The sequence below is a fragment of the Chiloscyllium plagiosum genome, unplaced genomic scaffold (assembly GCF_037043375.1).
Source record: "Chiloscyllium plagiosum isolate Xiang-an unplaced genomic scaffold, Cpla_swu_hap1 HiC_scaffold_5, whole genome shotgun sequence".
NCBI classification, from domain to species: domain Eukaryota; kingdom Metazoa; phylum Chordata; class Chondrichthyes; order Orectolobiformes; family Hemiscylliidae; genus Chiloscyllium; species Chiloscyllium plagiosum.
Window position 1 is genome coordinate 106302088 of NW_028270143.1, and position 18686 is coordinate 106320773.

Consider the following 18686-nt stretch of genomic DNA (forward strand, 5'->3'; position numbering starts at 1 on the left):
TTGAGGTCAGTATATTAGGATGGTTTCAGGATTGGTTCATGTGAAGAAAACCGAGAACAGATAAATAGAACATTTTTGGGGTTGACAGGCTGCAAGCTCGCAGGGTACCACGAGGATTGGTTCTTGGGCCTCAGCTATTTATAATCTATATCACTGTCTTCAATGAGAGATTGAATGTGATATGTCCAGGTTCGTTGTTGTCATTAAGTTGGGAAGATGAAGTAGTGAATTGTGACGTAAAAACATAGTGGAGAGATATTGGTGGGTTGGGTGACTAGGTAAGAACAGACCGATAGAATAGAATACGAAGTATGAAATAAAGTATTTATTTTGAATGGAGAGAGACCAGGAAACGTTTTCTTTCAGAAAGACCTGAATAGCCATGAACATAAATCATAGAAAGTTAACATACAGGATCAGCAAATGATCAGGAAGGCAGATGATATGTTAGCTTTTGTAAGAAAGATACTGGAATGTAAGATTAAAGAAGGGTGGCACGGTGGCTCAGTGGTTAGCACTGCTGCCTTACAGCACCAGGGTCCCAGGTTCAATTCCAGCCTTGGGTGACTGTGTGTGTGGAGGTTGTACATTCTCCCTGTGTCTGCGTGGATTTCCCCCGGGTACTTCAGTTTCCTCCCACGTCCAAAGATGGGCAGATCAAGTGAATTGGCCATGGTAAATTGCCTATAGTGTTAGGTGCATTAGTCAGAGGGAAATGGGCCTGGGTGGGTTACTCTTCAGAGTGTCGGTGTGGTTGGCTCGAAGGGCCTGTTTCCACACTGAAGGGAACCTAATCTAATCTGAGAAAAAAGTCTTATTGCAGCGTTAAAGGGCAGGGCTGAAGTCACGCCTATAGAGTTATGTGCAGTATTGGTCTCATTACCTAAGGAGGTACACACTTTGCCTTCAGGGAGCATAATATAGGGTCACCTGATTGGTTCCCAGAATGAGGATATTGTCCTGTGAAGAGGGATTGAACAGACCAGACATACATTCTTTTCACATCAGAAACATTGACTGATTTGATTGAAATATGAGAATTTCTAAGGGTACGGATAGAATGGATACTGAGAAGGTGTTTTCCTTGTTGGGAATCTTGAATACAAGGTCTCAAAACAAGGATATTTTAGGATTGAGAAAAGGGAACAAAAACCTTCATAGAACGGATTGTCAATCTTTGGAATGCTCTAGAGCATTTTCGAGAGGATTTTCAATCACTGAACATTATAAAGATAGTGTTGATAGATTTTTTGGCTCACAATGCAATTATGGAATGTGGAAGTTGTGAGAGATAGAGAATTAAGGTCAAACATTGAGCAGAATCTCATTTAATGGTGGAGCTAGCTTGAAGAGCCACATGGTCTACATCACTTTCTACATGTTACCATCTAACAATCTACAAAGGCATTACCCAGTCCTAATGGGACTTTGCACTTAATTTTGGCCACCATTCTATTTGAAAAAAGTCCCACTTCAAAGGGATGAGTCATAAAATAAAATAGGAAAACCACAACCATTTCATTCTATAAGCAAAATATTTTGTGTGGGGCTAAGGAGGAAATAAAGGAATACCTCAGGGACATACTACATATTTTCTTGGGTAAAGCCAGAGTGTCAAATGGGGAATTGAAAAATAGTGGATGATGTAACAATTGTAGCAAATGCCGAATTATTAGGAATTAAAATATTAGGATTATTTTTTGTTCAGTTTGATAACTGCCTCCTCACAGAGTAACAGAGATGGAGACATTTAATGCAATAAATGTGAGACTTCTGGAGTAAGCATCTCTCAATCTTGACTGTTCTTAGATTCTTGCCTGGAGTAGAGAACTAGAAGACATGATTAGAAGGAAATCACAACTATTCTTAAAATGTGAAATAACTGTAAACAAAAAATTAAATAATTTATGGACTTTTTTGCCATTTAAAGAAAAGACTATCACTTGCTCATTCAGGGAAGGGTAATGCGAATTAGGTACGGAGAGAGAAATGGAAAGAGATTTAGATGACTAAACAATCTGGATTGGTTGAATGGCATTTTATAATTTCAATAATCATGTGCTGTTTTCTTCCATAATGACATAATCACATTTTTTAGGTTACAAAGAATCTTGCATGGGCTTACAACTGTATTCACTTGTTCTTTGTGCCCAAATAAAGCTTATGAAATTTGATCTGTAATTAATTATTAACAGTATGTATTCAGATTTAAATTCTGGAACATAGGCATGGGCTATTTAACTTATCAAGTTGCCACTGGATTTTTTTTTTCCTCACAAGAATATCCAATCTAATCCCGGTTTCCTACTTTCTACCCATATCTGAGTTTGCTTTCAACTGACAATCTAACTTTTTTTGGAAAAGCAGCCATCAAATTTCCTTTATCAACAAAGGTCTTGATTAATCTTGAGTCTGTTGGTGGGCGGTAAGGAGAGGGGGTTGTGTTGGGGTAGAATTTGTAGGAATGTTGCATATCAGCAAATAGGCTTTAGACTCATTGGGCTAGAAAATCATCAGTGGGAGTTGCAGAGTGAATATAATGGGTGATGACTAATTTGCTAATTATACACTCTGTCAAATTTACTTTTCCATTGAAATATCACCACTTGGGAGAATCGTTACTCAGATATGAGAGTTTCTTCACCCAATCATGGAAATAAATAGTTCATGTATAGCTCAGTTTACCCATTTTTTAAAATATTTTGGAATCTAAATACTATATCATGGAGGATTGGATTTATCACAATCTCACAATTTATTTTGTAGAAGGCATATGATGACTGAATCGCTGTAGGCCAATTATCTATAGTATCATCAAATAACTAACCCATTATGATACTGATCCACTTTGTCACCCTTAGCTTTGCTTTAAACTATCAGCTCACATGCTTGCTAATAACATGGAAATGAATAACCTGTGATGGTGTCTGTCCACCTTCAACACTTGCTAATAGCCAGAGTATATACTTGTTTTCAGTGCTAAACTACTAAAAATCAAAAGAAAATCTACGGCTCAGTTGTCATAATCATGAATATTTGTTTCCTTTCATTAATGCAATCCTATTTATTAAGATGCAGAGAAACCCCCTGGTTCCTAACTCCATTATCCAGTATAAAAATTGAAAAATAGTCATGAACGCCCTCATTCAAATAATAAGTTTCTTTCTAGTTGTGATGTAGTCCAACTTTCTCTGTTGGTCATGATCCTTTTTATTATTTAGGAAGAGAAACTATATTGGTTGAATCCATCATGGGCTAATCCATCCTGAGCTCACTCCTGCAACTTGTCTGTTTCTAAGCTTCTTGCTTCCATTCACTGAGTATTCATATCATATCTCTGTCTCCACTTTCCCTTCCTTCTGTTCTTTCCATCTTCCCTTATCAGTTCTCAGAACCTCAAACTGACGATCTCTGCTCCCAATGCACTTCAACCACTATCTCCTTACCATCCTTAGATTCCAACATCATACCAATATCTTAAACCTAAGATTACACTCCCAGATTGGTGTCACCATGCTTGAACACTTACGTAAGACTACCTTGTCTCATATTACAATTTCTCTCCTAATGTTCTCACAGTCTATGATCCCTTTTGCAAACATATCCATTCTGCCCAGTGATTTTTGTATCCCAACCATAGTACATATTTCTCCGAAACAAAACAGACTCCTCTCCTACTCTCATTCTTTTAAAATTTAACCTATATTTCCTAAACAACCTGTTCAGAAATGTTAATTTTCCCACTCTACCTTGACACAACATTCCACATTCGGTATCTCAGCATCTAGAATAAATTCTCCTCTCAAGTTAATTCCTGCGCTCCTCATCACCACATTCTCTGTCCTTACCCATGTTTCCAAATGCCCACTTCAACAACCTCAAGCTATCTGGCCCAAAGTACCAAACACACACATGGTGTGTGCAACATGGATCTCCTTTCATAGACCCTTTTTCTGTATCCTGGGATCTTTGTTAAAAAAAAGGTAAGAGGCACAAGCAAATACACACAAACATTGCAGTGAACGACACTGATTTGTACGTTTTATGCAAATAATTATGCAAACCCTAAAAACAAATGAATGCTCCCATCATACTGTTCAGTTTAAAAAAAAACACAAATTGACTTATTGGGACACCATCAGTCAGTGGCCCTGATAATGTATTGTACGTTACAGGAGATAAAGCAACGTTTCCTCCGACTCACTGTGAGCAACGCCATGGGAGATCTGCTAGCTTTAATAATAAAAATGGTATGTGTGTGCACATTTCTTGTCTGTCGCGTCACACTTTGTGTCACAACTATTTGGCAAGTTATTCTAGTCAAAATCTCTTGTGGATGACTGGAGCAGATTCATAATTTGTTTTTAAAAGGAAAAAAAGAAAGCCAGTAAAGTAATTTGCGCTTACTATAAAATACCCCCACCAACAGAAAATGCTTTGATAATTGGGGATTTAGAATTTCTGTGGATGATAACATAACGCAATTCTTTATTCTAAACTTAAAAGGGGAAATCAGGTTTTTTTTTAACCATATGTTTATTTGCAAATTGAAATGCGATTAAACTCCTGATTGATGTTCGCTCCACTAAATTAGTTTACCAAATATTCAAAACTCCAACTGAAGTAGGGTTCTGTTTTGAAACTGTTCCTGAAAAAAGTTAATAGACTTTGAGTCTTATTTGTACTAACCCAGAGTGAAAGAAGGCAGCACAGTTTGTCAGCACAAATTTCAATTCTCTGTAAATTGTGGCATTGGTCTGGAGAGGAGTCAGTGCAACATATTTGTTGAAGAAGAGAGCAAAGGATGAACCGAATACTCCTGAGCAACTCTTTCAAATTAATTATGGGCAAATTCTTAGTATTCACCATTTAAGAGTTGACTGGAGAAGTGGAGACTGTTTTCCTTGAACAGAGAAGATTAAGAGGAAATTTAATGGAGATGTTTAAAATTGTGCAGTATTTTGTTAGGGTGAATATAGGGAAAAACTGTATCCACCAGCAGAACGATTACTGACTAGAGGACTCTGTTTCAAGGTAATATGATGAGACATCTTTTTACCTATTGAGTTATTATGAACTGAAATGCACCGCCTGAAAATGTAGTGACATCACCATCAGTAGTTACTTTCAAAAGGGACTTGGACAAATATTTGAAGAGAAGACATTTACAAAGCTATAGGATAAAAATCAAAGGAATAGATAAAACTGGATATTCCATTTAAAAAGCCAACATTGACTAATGGGCCAAATACTCTCTTCCAAGGCTACAACTTTCATGTAGGTATTTACTTAATTTGCCCATTAATTATGTGAAATAAACAAAGACATTTATCTATTAAAGACAAATATTATTTGACAAATGTAGATGTTTCTCTGTGAAAAGGTGGCATACTGAATAGATAAAGCAATTGCATCAGATGTGGTATATGTGCATTTTCAGAAGATGTTCAGAGAGGTGTGTCATAATAGATTTATTAGAAAGAAATATTGAAATACAGTGGTGTGTTTGTACAGATTTATTAGAAAGAAATATTGAAATACAGTGGTGTGTTTGTACATTTTTAAAACAAAGTACATGGATTGTCAAATAGATCAAATTGTTGTTGTATCTCAGGCCTTAGGTCAGTGTCTGCTTTCAGTCTCAATTAGTACGTCATCTGGGTTTGAGCATAGAGAAGGCAATCTCTCTGTTCGCTGATTATATAATAATAGCTTGACAAATAGTTTAAATAGCAAGGGGCATAAGTTAACAGAATGGACAATCTGTGTAGAATGCAACCTTATGTGACTAAGTGTTGAATTGTACAGGCAGCACAAGGATTTGGAGAAAACACACAGTGCAAGTTATCAAAGCTCTGGATGAACTGAGAGGCCAACTGTTCAAATACTTAATTTCCTGAAAGTGAGATTTCAGGTGGATAAAACCATTTAAAAAAAAGGCAATAGCAATTTTTACGAATAGGAAAATAAAATGCAAGAGTTCATTATTAGATGAAATTACATAACAGATACAAGCCATTCAGTACAAATGCAGTAACCTTTATCTCATCTGTCGATCTTTATTCCCATTATTCTTCTTTTTGTCAACTGCATTCTTAACCTGTTCTTAAATGCTAACATGGGGATTGAAACTTAATTTTAGTGTAAGTGCATGTGCTTCATTGGAAATGTAAGCCAGTTCTGCGTAACTATATTTTTCAGTACTCTGTTCTAAATCCTGTGCCGTTAAACTTATGGCCATGTTCTTTGCTCTGAAACCTCTCAATCACTGAAAATCTAACTTTTCATAAATTTGAATGTTGGCATTAAATCATGTTAATAATTCATCTGTTTTAACAGATAACTGCCCCAAATTGTACAATGTTATTTTTTGTCCTTTTATTTTCTCATACCAGGATACTACCAGTCTCCTAATCAATCTGTACAGTGCCCTCTTTAATACATCAATGCCGTTGTGATAGGGAGAACAAAAATTGCGTAGAATGCTTGAACCTCACATTTTTTTGTGGGTTCAGATTTTTTTAAGGCCTTATCCACTTGATGTGCTGCTTTTAATATTTTGTGAACATAAATCCCAAATCTCCTTTGTTGTTTTCTTTAGCTAGCTTTGTCCCATTTTGAAAGAATCAGATAATTGTTTAGAGCATTGTATGATATGGTAACAAAGCAGAATTAAACAAGTGCATGGAATTTTATAATTGAGATGTTGAAGCATTGAAAAGTATAAAGCATAGATTCATCAAGCTGATGGCATGGATGGGAAACTATAATTAAGAGGAGAGACTAGAGATCAAAGAACTATTTCCACTAGAGCTGAGGAAATTAAGAAGAAATGTAGTTGAGTTTGAAAACTTTCCTGCACAGCCTGTGGTTTTAACATGGAATGCTTTGTGAAGCGAAGGTGTGTAGTTAAGACCACCCAGTTCAACTTTGAAGGGAAAATTGAACACGTTTTTTGGACTTGGGGCAGATATAAAGCTGTGGGATAAGAAAGCCATGAAATTAATTTTAAATGACTCTCGAAAGGATTAGCAGGCTGAATGCCCACCTGTGCTGTTACCTGCATTGGTTCTTGGTCATATCAAAAAAACCATAGCAACAAATTGGTGATTAGGAACAGGAGTACACCAGCCAATCTATGCTGCCTAATCTACTATTAAATCACATTACTGGCAAGCTCTGCTTCAACCCCATTCACCACCTTGGAGTCATGTTTCTTCCTACCCTTTTCTAAGAAAAACTTATTGTTCTCATCATTGAATTTTTGAAAGACCACATATTCATAGTCCTTTGGTTTAGAGAATTCCAGATTTCCACATCTGTGTTTGCTGATTTTGTACCTAAGTGACCAAACTCTAAATTTAAGACTGTAATGCCTTGTCTGGATTCCCTTCTCCAGAGGAAATAATATCTTTCTTTATTGAAACCTTTTGACATTTTAAACATTTTGATGAAGTAATGGTGCATTAATTATCTGACTCCACCCTAACCTCGGGTCATCTGTTGAAATCTGCATGCATGCCTCTGTTACCTTTAGACATGAATGTTCTAATGCTGTCTTGGCTGGCCTCCCACCTTCCAAATCTTTGAGCTCATCCAAAGCTCCCTGTTCATATCCTAATCTGCAAAGTGTTCCATTTGCTGACTTGCATTGGCTCCCATTATGGCAAAGCTTCAGGGTTAAAATTTTCCACCTTACGTTCAAACCCATCAGTGGTCTTACCCTTTATATTTCTGCAACTCCGTATTGCTTGACAACCCTTTGATATCTCTGCTTACCCTGGTCTATGTGCATCCTTGATTTTAATCGTTTCACCATTGGCATCAGTAAATTCCTTCCCAACATTATGTCTCCTCTTCTTTTCCCTCTAAGACACTCTGGTAAACCTACCTCTCTGACAAACTTTTGATCACCTGTCCTAATATCGCCTTATGGAGTTTGTGTCAAATATTGTTTGATAACAATCCTAAAAAGTGCCTAGCAAAATTGTTATGCTAAATGCATGACAAATTTTATTTTCTTAAGCAAAGACAATACAAGTGAAGCTGACACAACCTGTCTCTCTAACTTGATTCCTTAAGCCCCAGTGTAATTCCCATGAATCTGTATTGCACCACCTCCAAATCCATTATATCATTCTCAAGGTACAGTGTCCAAAGCACTCCAGGCTAGTTGAGATGAGACCTGACTGAGGGTCCATACAATTGAACCATGACTCTTTTCTCCATGTATTCCAGCCTATTAAAACAAAGGGCAGATTTCAGATAACTTTGTCTTTTTTCTAACCTGACCACTAGGTTTTTTTTCCTGGTATTTGTACATGACCACCCAAATTTATGTCCCTCCACAATTTCTAGTTTATAGTCTATGAAAAATATGTTTGCCTTTCTTAGGTCTTGAACTCCATTTGTCATTCACTTAATGTGCTATACATCTTTGTAACTTCCTGCTCCCATCTTATTGTGTCACCAAACTTAATGTTATCTGCATGCTTAGAAATATGTTGAGGCTTCAATGCACATCCCTTGGAAACAGAACTTGCAACATCCCACCATAATTTGTTTCCTTTATCTCTATTCTCAGTCTCGCACATCATTGTCTCTCCATATTTCCTTCATGTCATACCTTTTGAATAAAACAATACATTGTCAAGCCTGTATGATACCATGGGTGATGGGTTTTAAGGTCATGCCTTGGATCCAGTGCAAGAGTCTCAAACACTCCAAGTTTGTGACATACAACACTAGTTGATTGAAATACATACACATTACAGGAGCAACTCACTACTCGGCAGATTACGTATCAGGAAGAAGTAGCAGTTTTTTTTCAAGAAAAGAAAGAAGCAGCAATATGCTTGACTGTTTGATTGAAGTTTGCTTGAGGATGTACAACTTCACAGCAATTAGACATTATGGGAAAGACCATTTTAAGCACAGGTGCATGTTCATAGCATAATAATGCATTAATAAAAACATGATAGTTTACATCTATAGGCTATGTTCTGAATGCATTGAGACAATTTATAGGCATGTCAGTTTGTTCAGCTATGCAATCAAATTGGTGGATGCAATTTTATTTTCCAAAGTGAGAAATTTCTATTCTTGCATGAATATAATAGTGTGTATATACGTCAAACGAGCAAATCTGAAATAGTTTTGCAGTTATCCAAATATTTTATAACATTTATTTTCCTGTTTTGATGCAGTCATTGTGCTGAATTTACTTCCCAGTTAAAGGTGTATGATGCGAGGGTTGGGATTTATGGAGTAAATTAGGTTCTTGAGGCTACCATGTTAAATTCATCGTCATCCTTCAAAAGGAAGTGTCAACACCCTTTCAAGGATGTTTGTCAAATAGAATCAATTGATGAGGCTAACCCTTGATCAGTTTCTCACCGTCCACAACAAATGATTATTCCCAATGTATAAATGCTGTCGACTTTAGCCAGCTCTGTTCAAATTAACGGGTTTCACTGGAAACGTTGATTTCCCAATAGGAAACAGTCCATTCCCATCTTATAAAAAAAGGTAGTAGATAAACATTGGCAGAGCTCGAGTTTGCCATTTGGAAAGAAGGCAGGATAGGGGAAGAGAGGTGGTTGTTGAGTTCCAATTTCACTTACTGATTAGAAGAGGGACTGACCTGGAAACTGGGAAATGCTGCTGTACCTGGTTCAAAAGCTGAACCCACAGTCAAAAAGACATGCAGCTAACCTTGAAGATGATAAAACTGCCTGGGATAAAAGTGGAAGTGGATCTGCAAAGCCACATTGGCTGTCCTCGAGATGATATGGATAAAACAATGACTGACTTTGCTGCTGAAGTTGAGTAAGTATTTGGAAGAGTCTGGATTGCAGAGAACAGCATCAATTCACAACTAGGTAGGTTACATACAAGGGAGAAATAGCACTTTTACTTCTTAAAAACAAGGGAAGGCAATATGCAGGGCCATTGGTTGTAGTTTGCTTCGGATGTGCTTTTTTACACCAGTTAGATCTTGTGATTTTACAGGGAAAGACTACTGTAAGCATAAGGAGGGAGGAGTTGCAGCAAGAGTCTCTCCTCTAAACTCATTTTGTCCACCCATCACGGTTTACAGATTCCAAAGGTTGGTGATTTATCCTCAAAGTGCAGCTTACTATTTAGAAAGGAAACCAAATGTTTGGTGAGAGCTTGCAGTTCTCTTCAATCTTGAGAGCAGCACTTGACAATGTCACCATTAGCCTAAATTTCAGTGCAACTCAATCTTCTAGATTACATTCTTCATCACAATAACCTGACAATATCCATTCATCAAGGTGGCCACAGGTGTGATCTGTTTGAGAGAGCCATGCAATTCATATCCTTGCCAATGTTAACAGGTAAACAAAGAGAGCTACTTAATTATACAGCCACAGGTTTCCACAGCCACAAGAGAAATTGATAGACACGTCACTTTCAAAGATCTGTATAACCTCCATAAATGTAATGTTTTATTAATGTGTATCTAGTGTGTGATACCTGTCATGTCATTCTGTTTGTCAATGCCAGAAAGCTAGCATGGCATCTTCATGAGGTGACGATCCTCTGTACAAGTTCACCTGCCTCGGATCAATGTATTGAGCAGGACTGTATTCATAAATGGTGATCCTAATGAGGCTTTACTTGATGCAAGGGAAGCCAAATTCAATGACAGCCATGCAACTACAGGAAATAGAATAGAGATTATGGATTTGGTGCCAAGTTAGATCTTGTGGTACCTTACAGTACAGCCTAATGTGTTTTAGGAATCATTTTGGCTTGCCACATTTTACATCGAAAAAAACTTCTTTGTTCTTCCATGGTATATGTGCATTGTTAGCAACATTGGCATTATTTGCCTATCAGGAATTGTGCTGGATAAGGTGGTGATGAACTGCTGCCTTGAACTACAGCCTTTGGGGATACCAGTGTGTAGCGAGGGTGACCCAGAGTCATTGAAGGAACAGCGGACCCGTTCCTAGTCAGGGTTGTATATAGGTTGAACAGAACTACCTGTCGGTGATATTCACCTATATTTACTGCCTTTGGCGTCTGTAGGTGACAGAAGTCATGGTGTTAGAAAGTGCTGATGGACAGTACCTGACAGGTTATTGCAATGCATCTTGTAGACGGTACACATTCCAGCCACTGTGGTTACAGAAGTGAATGTTGAAGGTGGTGAATGAGGTGCCAGTCAAGCGAGGTGCTTGGTCCTGGATGGTACTGAGCTTCATGAGTATTGCTGAAGCTACACTCATCCAGGCAAGTGAACTGTATTCCAACACACTCCTGACTTGTGCCTTGTAGATGTTGGCAAGCTTTGGGAAGACAGGAGATGAGCTGTGTTGTTGCGTGGATCATGAGCTTGTTTCATTTGTTCACCATTTCAACCACATGAGTGTAAACAATCTCCACTTCCTTTGCCAGATCAATACTGCCTAATCATAAGTTTTGAAGATTGAGCACCTTAAAATTTCATGATCCAAAAGTTTTCATTCCTCCATCCTCTATAGAGAAATGCCACTCAATGAATGAACTTTATCTCTCACCACCAGCCCTTCATGCTCAGAACTTTACTTATTGAAAACCGTTCCAACGCATTTCATCTTGTTACTCTTATGCATCCTTGTTTGCTTATGATTGTGCAGCGTCCAGCACCATTACAATGATTCAGATACTGAAGCAAGATCAGGACAACATCTAGGATTGGTCTGAAATGTGGAAAGTAACATTTGCACCCCATAAATTCCAGGCAATGGCTATCTCCAACCAGGAGAATCTAGTCATCTCCCTTTGATATTCAGCGGTGTTTCCAGACTGAATCGCCTACATCTTGGGGGATACCATTGATCAGAAACTGAACTGGCCCAAGGAGAGGCATTGGCACAGCAGTGATGTCTGGTAATCTCATCGAGGCAGCTGATGGCATTTAAATTCAATGAAATAATGTGGAACGTAAAGCTGTTCTTAGTAATGGTGCCATGCATAGGTCAGAGGCTGGGAACTGTACAGTGAAACTCACCTCCTTGATCCCCAAATTCTGTCCACCATCTAAAAGCACAAGTCAGGAGTTTGATGGAATGCTATCCACCTGCCGGAATGGATGCAATTCCAATGGTATAAGAATCTCTACATCATCCGAGGCAAAATATTCAGATTAATTGGCATCCCACTTTAAACATTCAGTCCCTCCACCATCAATGCACAGTAGCAACAGTTTGCAACATCGCAAGGTTCAATACTACAATTCATCAAGGTCCCTTCAAAATTATCTTTCAAATGTACACCACCCAGAAGAATAAGGGCAACAAATGCATAGGGATACCATATAGCCACACATCATCCTGACTTTGAAATATATTGCCATTTCATCACAACCTTCCTTAACTGTGACTGTACCTACACCCCAAGGACTACAGCAGTTCAAGAAGCACTGACGGCCAGGGTAATTAGGGATGGGCAATAAATGGTGGCCTAGCTAGTGACACCAACATTCCATAACTGAATAAATAAAAAGTATTCCTCATATTTTGATAGTTCTATTACTGATGATTGCGCAAATGAGATGCCATAATATCCAATCTATTTTCATGCATCTTAAACGATGATGGGGTTGGCAGGGAAGTGGCAACATTTGAGTTTTTGGATCCAGTAGCGGACTATCAGTGGAGGTGTTCAGTCACCATCAATTTGCCTGACCTTCCTCCTGTTGCCTATTCATTGTGATGTATGAACAGACAATCTGGTTAGTTAGTCTCAAAACTGAATTTTGTCTGGAATATAAAAGGCAAACTAACAAAATAATTAGTATTTGGAATCACTTTGCCCTATCCTTGAAAACTAGCAATTGTTCTGCAATAAATATGGTGAGTCACCAGATTTATTTTAAATAAAGAAAATACCTGAGTGTTTGCAGAGGCTTCCCTGAGCAAAAGTGAATTCCTCTGATCCCTTGGTGCTGAGAGATTAAAAGCAGTATAGCTAAGGTGCAACATGCATGCTTTGAATGGTAATGGATGTGTATTGGTGAAGTGCTGTGGCTTTCCTTGATCACACTTCTGAAGAACCCTTTTCTTGCCGGTGTGTGGCTGTTCATTTGATTGATGTAAGCTGCACAGACTGCCTTTACTGTGTTCCTGCACGTATCCATCTCTACCTCCCTACCTATCCCTTATTCCAGTCAGCAATCCACTTGAGAACTTGGGGACTCTTGTACATGCATGAACTGTAAACCAATCAGAAGTATAGTCACTGTTCCAAATCTGAACTACACAGTAAATAAGGACCAGTGAGGCCTTTCATTGGTTTACTGATGAAATCACATGATGGGATTCCCATGCTGCTGTTAATCCGCCAACTGGAGAATTCAGCACAAAGACTTTGTAATTTACCCATCAATGCATGTGTGAGCTGAATGCACACAAAGCATTGGATATTTCATGACTCATGATTTTTATATGTAACTGCACACATTCAGTATTTGCAAGTGAATTTTTTTAACAGCCTTTTATTCTCCTCTCCCCCAAATAATTCATATTCTTTCCCCTTCCCGTTTCAACCCTGCCATTCCTAAATTTGTGGTTTTGAAACTTTAAAACCAGCAGCAGATGACAAATTTGTTTTTCTTCCACCAGGATGCTGGAAGCCAACAAATTGGTTTTCTATTGGGAAGTTGTGGTGTTACTGTAGCATTAACTAGCGATGCTTGTCATAAAGGTTTGCCTAAAAGCCCAACAGGGGAGATTCTACAATTTAAAGGTAATTGGTTTTCATGTTTTTTGTAACTCTGCATTTGTTTTTTTTTTGCTGCACTTTATTGTAATTAACTACTTGGGGCAATTCTAGCTTAAGTTATTCCCATCTATTTCTGCAGTGATTTCAGTAGTCCATGCATAACAAATTGGATTTTCTTCAAAGCCCAGAGGTGTACTTTCCCCAATTTAGTATGATACTGTTCTTCTGTAAACCATAGCTGTTGGTTTTTATAACTCCCCTATTAGGAATGATAAGCAAATTATTAAATTGGATATGAAATTTGGCAACCACTAATGCATAGAAACTTGTTAAAGGCATTTTAACATAAAGTACAGAATTAATGCTATGAATTGTGTATGAGCACCTTTTGTTTATTTTTACCAGAGATGGTAACCTATTTAAAGGTTATTGTTGAAATAGTAGGCAGCTAAATTTCAAATGAATATACTTTGAGTGTTTGATAACATATTGGCATTTTGTTTGAAATTAGTGGAATGGTTTCGAACACTGCTCCTTCATTTTTGGGATCAAACTTCAAATCTACACTAAACTCATGGGATCATTGTCTTTCCTTTGCTGCCAGAGACTTTTTCTCTCATCATTATTGTGCACCAGGAGTGCACTTGCGAGCACTGTCTGCTGCCCGTGTATGTTACTCTTCCTTCCCGCTTCTTCCTGTTTTCTGAAGCAGACTCCAAAGTAATTCTGCATGACTATTACAACATAATCTCTAAATTATATATTTTTTAATATAGCCTTTGATTTGTAACCTTTCAAACTTGCAAAAAGGCTATAACCGCAGCCAATCAAAAGATTATTTAGCAATTGTTTAACTTCAAGTAATATATGAATTAAAAGTTGAGATAACTTAAATGTTTACAATTTGTTTTTGAGTTCCTGTGGGTTCAAGATTTATTTCTGAAAGAATTTGTAGAAGGAAATTTTGTCTTAATTAAAGTGCAAAAATAATTATGGGAAAAACATAGCCATATTAGGCACTTCAGCATTCTATGAATTTTGATGGATTCAATTTTTGTAATAAAAAGGGTTGAGTTTTAAAATTTATTTAGATTTATAATTCTTCTCAAAACTAAAGATTTTAATTAATAGTCTTAATTTTACTAAATGGTTCAAATCTAGAGAAGTACATAAACAAAAACAAAGGGGGCTCTTCTGATGCAGTGGTACTGTCCTTACTTTTGAGCCAGGAGGTCTGGGTGCAAGTCTGACCTGCACCAGGTGTAATCTCCGAACAAATTGATTAACAAATAGCCATAAATAGAACAATTTATTGACACTTGCTGTAACTTTGCACAAATGCAAGAAATTTACTTCTAAAAGACCATTGGCTGAATCTTTGTATACTTAATGATCTCTCAGTGTGTTGGTAAGTACTTACTGCCCTAGAGGTAATGGTAGTGTTGTTAGCCATCTCTTTGAATAAATGCCGCTCATGTGATCTAAGTGCACTCAAGGCTGTTAGGAAAGGATTTCCAGGTTTTTGACGCAATCACAGTGAAAGAACAGCTGTGCAGTTCCAAGTCAGCAAGAGATGTGTCTTGGAGAGGAACCTTCAGTGGTGATGTTCGAAAATGTCTATTCTCCTTGTCCTTCTCGATGGTATGGTTGTGGGTTTGGAAAATGCTGTGGAAGGAAACAAGTGGCGTCATTCATTTTGGACATGGTATTCTGTGCCAGAAATGGAGAAACTGAATGCCTAATGTGATATAAGAAGTGCCAGTCATGTGGGATGCATTGTCTTGGATGATGTCGAGCTTCTTGAATAGAGATGCAACACTATTATCCAGGCAAATGGAGTGTATTCCATCACACTCCTGATTTGTGCTTTATCGATAGTAGACGTGCTTTGGTGATTGACTATTCACAGCCATTGATCTGCTATTGTAGCATTTATATTGCTAATCAAGTTCAGTTTCTGGTCAGTAGTAATCCCCAGGCTGCTGTTGGCAGATGATTTAATCATGGTAATACTTTTGAGAATGAAGGAATGGTAGTTAGACACTGTCTTATTTAAATGGCCTTTACCTCACATCTGTAGCAAGTCACATCCACACCAGACTTATCAACTGAAGGTTGTTCAGTTCTTGCAATGGTCACGAGCTGCTTCAGGGATCTCCTGGGATTGAGATGATTGACATCCAATAACCACAACTGTCTTTATATCTGGTTTAAATCCAACGAGTGCAGAGTTTTCCCTCAGATTTCCATTTACTCCAAATCCATTGGGCTTCAGAATGCTGCACTCAGTTAAAAGCTGCCTTTATGTCAATGGCATTCACTCTCATCTCACTCTTGAACTCAACTTTTTCATCTGAGCTTGGACCTGACTTCAATGTAAGTGTGGAACCGAGTGGTCCTAATTGATTCTCTGTTTAAGTTCTACGTCAACTTATCGTTGTTGTAAGCCTGATTAAATGACACTGTTGACACCTTCTGTCACCTTGCTGAAGATCAAGAGTAGAGTGATAGGAAGGCAATCAGCTAGATTGCATTTGTCTTGCTTTTTTTGGAACAGTAGCTTATTAATATTAAGTGAACTTGTGACTTAAGACTCTGTAAAGTTTCTAGATCACTCCATTTGGGATAGCTCACTTCACCCTGCAATGAGTTGATTTATTTTTTGTCACTTTAGGTTGGCCACGGTTGCTGTGGTTTGTAACAGAATCTAAGCACCTATCTAAGCCACCCCGGGATTGGTTTCCTCATATCAAGGATGCAAATAATGACACTGCGTACATTGAGGTGAGAACAACTGCAGTGTTGAAACAAAATGTTTCCTAAATAATTGACTTGGGTAATAAATGTGCATCACGAGTTTCCATTTGTTTTGGCTTAAAACAGAATTAACTTTAATATCTTTAAGACTGTTGAAAATTATGTTTATATTAATACGAATTGCAGAATCAGTCTTTGCCCTCAAGCTTAAAAAAGGGTAAGGAAAGGGAAAGATATCACACTGCTGACTATGTTATGGACTTAACCAACATTGTGAGCATGCTTACAGGCTTGACCTTTTCATTCTAGCCTGCTCTCCATGTGGATAACATTGTTTGGAGAAGGAGAGAAGCTGGGATTCTAGAAGCATGACTATTCAAATGAAACAAATGAGCCACCCTCACTTAAACACTTGATGATGACTCATTAGTGAAACCCATTTCAAGGTCTGACTTTCTTTGCATGAGAAAGGATGAAGCTGTCTCAGCAAACAAAACTCCTACTTTTTATTATGTCTCAGTGGAAAGACAATGGTGTATTACTGAGCAGAATATCAGAGGTGGCAACAGTCACCATCAGTCACATTTAATTTAGAAATATGAACCTCAAGTTTTAACGTTTTAGAGAAAAATTGTCAAACAATTGTAACATCAGAAACATTCTCTTTTATTACCATCTCACACGTATAAGATACTTTGAAACATTCAATGGAATGGGGCTGATTACTTCCTTTAAACTTCCTTTAAATCTTATGTAATTTTTTTTGTAATTAATCTTGCTTTTTCTACAATAACAACTTATATTTACACAGTACCTTTAAGAGAACAAAATTAATGATATTTTATCGTAAGTTTAGGAAAACTTAAAATAAAACATTTTATTGCTGTATTCAGGTTCTGCTGTAAATGGAGTTGTAGAGAATTATATTTGATGTTCTTGGGATACTTTGGATACTGTTGATTATGATCTACACAGAAATATCACTAATAACGTAAAGAAGAATTAGTTTTTGGGATACCATACCAATAAGAGCCAAAAAACTGCAAGCAGTATGCCATTGAATGCAGCATTTCGATGTTTCTATTATGAGCTCCAACTGCTGAATTTATTGTTCTCAGCTCTTCTTATGTTGCTAAATGTATGATAAAGTTATCTAGCAACGCATCCTCAAAGTACTTAGTATGATGTGAGCACTACCACTCCTTCAATTGTTTTGGTCTGTTTTTATTATTAGTACAAGACATGTAAAGATGGCAGCGTGCTAGGTGTGACTGTGACACGAATTGCACTCTTGACTCATTGTCAGGCTTTGACTCAGGCCTGTGCATATACAGAAGGTAAGGTTTTCTTTACTGTCTCATATTTATTACTCAAAATAAAATATTGGCTGGAATATATTTTGTCTTCTATAAGTAATGGGATAGTAATGTTTTTGCCATGAAATAGTGGACCTCTTAGATTTTGGTTGTTTCAGTTTAAATTAGTATATTTATATATTGAAGGAAAATAACGTAAAGTTGTGCTGATCAATTATGAGTTTCATAGCTTTTATAGATTTTGGCCACCATGTGTTCCTTTCACAATGCTCTATTTCCTTTTCCCCATTTACATTTCTTCTGTTTTCATTTCATTGTATGCATTCCAGTGTTTTTATTATTGTTTGTACACATACAATGAAAATAATCTCAAGTGGGGGAGGTGTATAGACACAGTGTGAAATGCCGGTTTGACTACTTCAGTCTGATGGGTTAAGCAGTGGGATATTGTTTTGAGTTCTGGTTCGTCATTAACACTAGCTGATATCAGGATCAGCTTTGATGTCCACACTGTTGATACCCTGTCAAGGCTTGCTCAGCTCACATAAAGTGTGGTGCCATTTGACCAGGTCAGCAGAGACCGTCTGGTTTTTCAAACAAGTAAGATAACCAAAATCCAGTGCCTTTAGGAAAGGAGGAGTGTAGACAAAATTGGCAAAATAAGAAACACTGAAAAAAACACACAAGGCTTGATTGTGGAACCCAAGAGATGATCTTGATTTGATTAAACTGCAGGCCAGCAGCAGATGCATTGACAGAGGTTCATAATGACTTGCTGATCCACTGTTTCCATTTGTACTTAAATCTGAAGATCTTGCTGAAGTGATTTGCTGTCTGAAAATAAATAAGCCCTAATGTAGAAATTATTTTTGTAGATGC

General features: G+C 37.5%; 1 protein-coding gene across 5 annotated transcripts in view; it reads left to right on the forward strand.

Moving 5' to 3' along the window:
- The window catches only part of LOC122550323 (disco-interacting protein 2 homolog C), a 615797-nt gene that overhangs the window by 450590 nt on the left and 146521 nt on the right, over window positions 1–18686 (forward strand). For 3 of the 5 annotated variants that reach the window (XM_087987546.1, XM_087987548.1, XM_087987549.1), the window contains 4 exons: window positions 4176–4250; window positions 13635–13758; window positions 16409–16518; window positions 17726–17828. In XM_087987546.1, the coding sequence (XP_087843672.1) occupies window positions 4176–4250; window positions 13635–13758; window positions 16409–16518; window positions 17726–17828 (412 nt within the window). The remainder of the gene's footprint in view (window positions 1–4175; window positions 4251–13634; window positions 13759–16408; window positions 16519–17725; window positions 17829–18686) is intronic. The other 2 variants (XM_087987547.1, XM_087987550.1) reach the window with 1 other exon arrangement.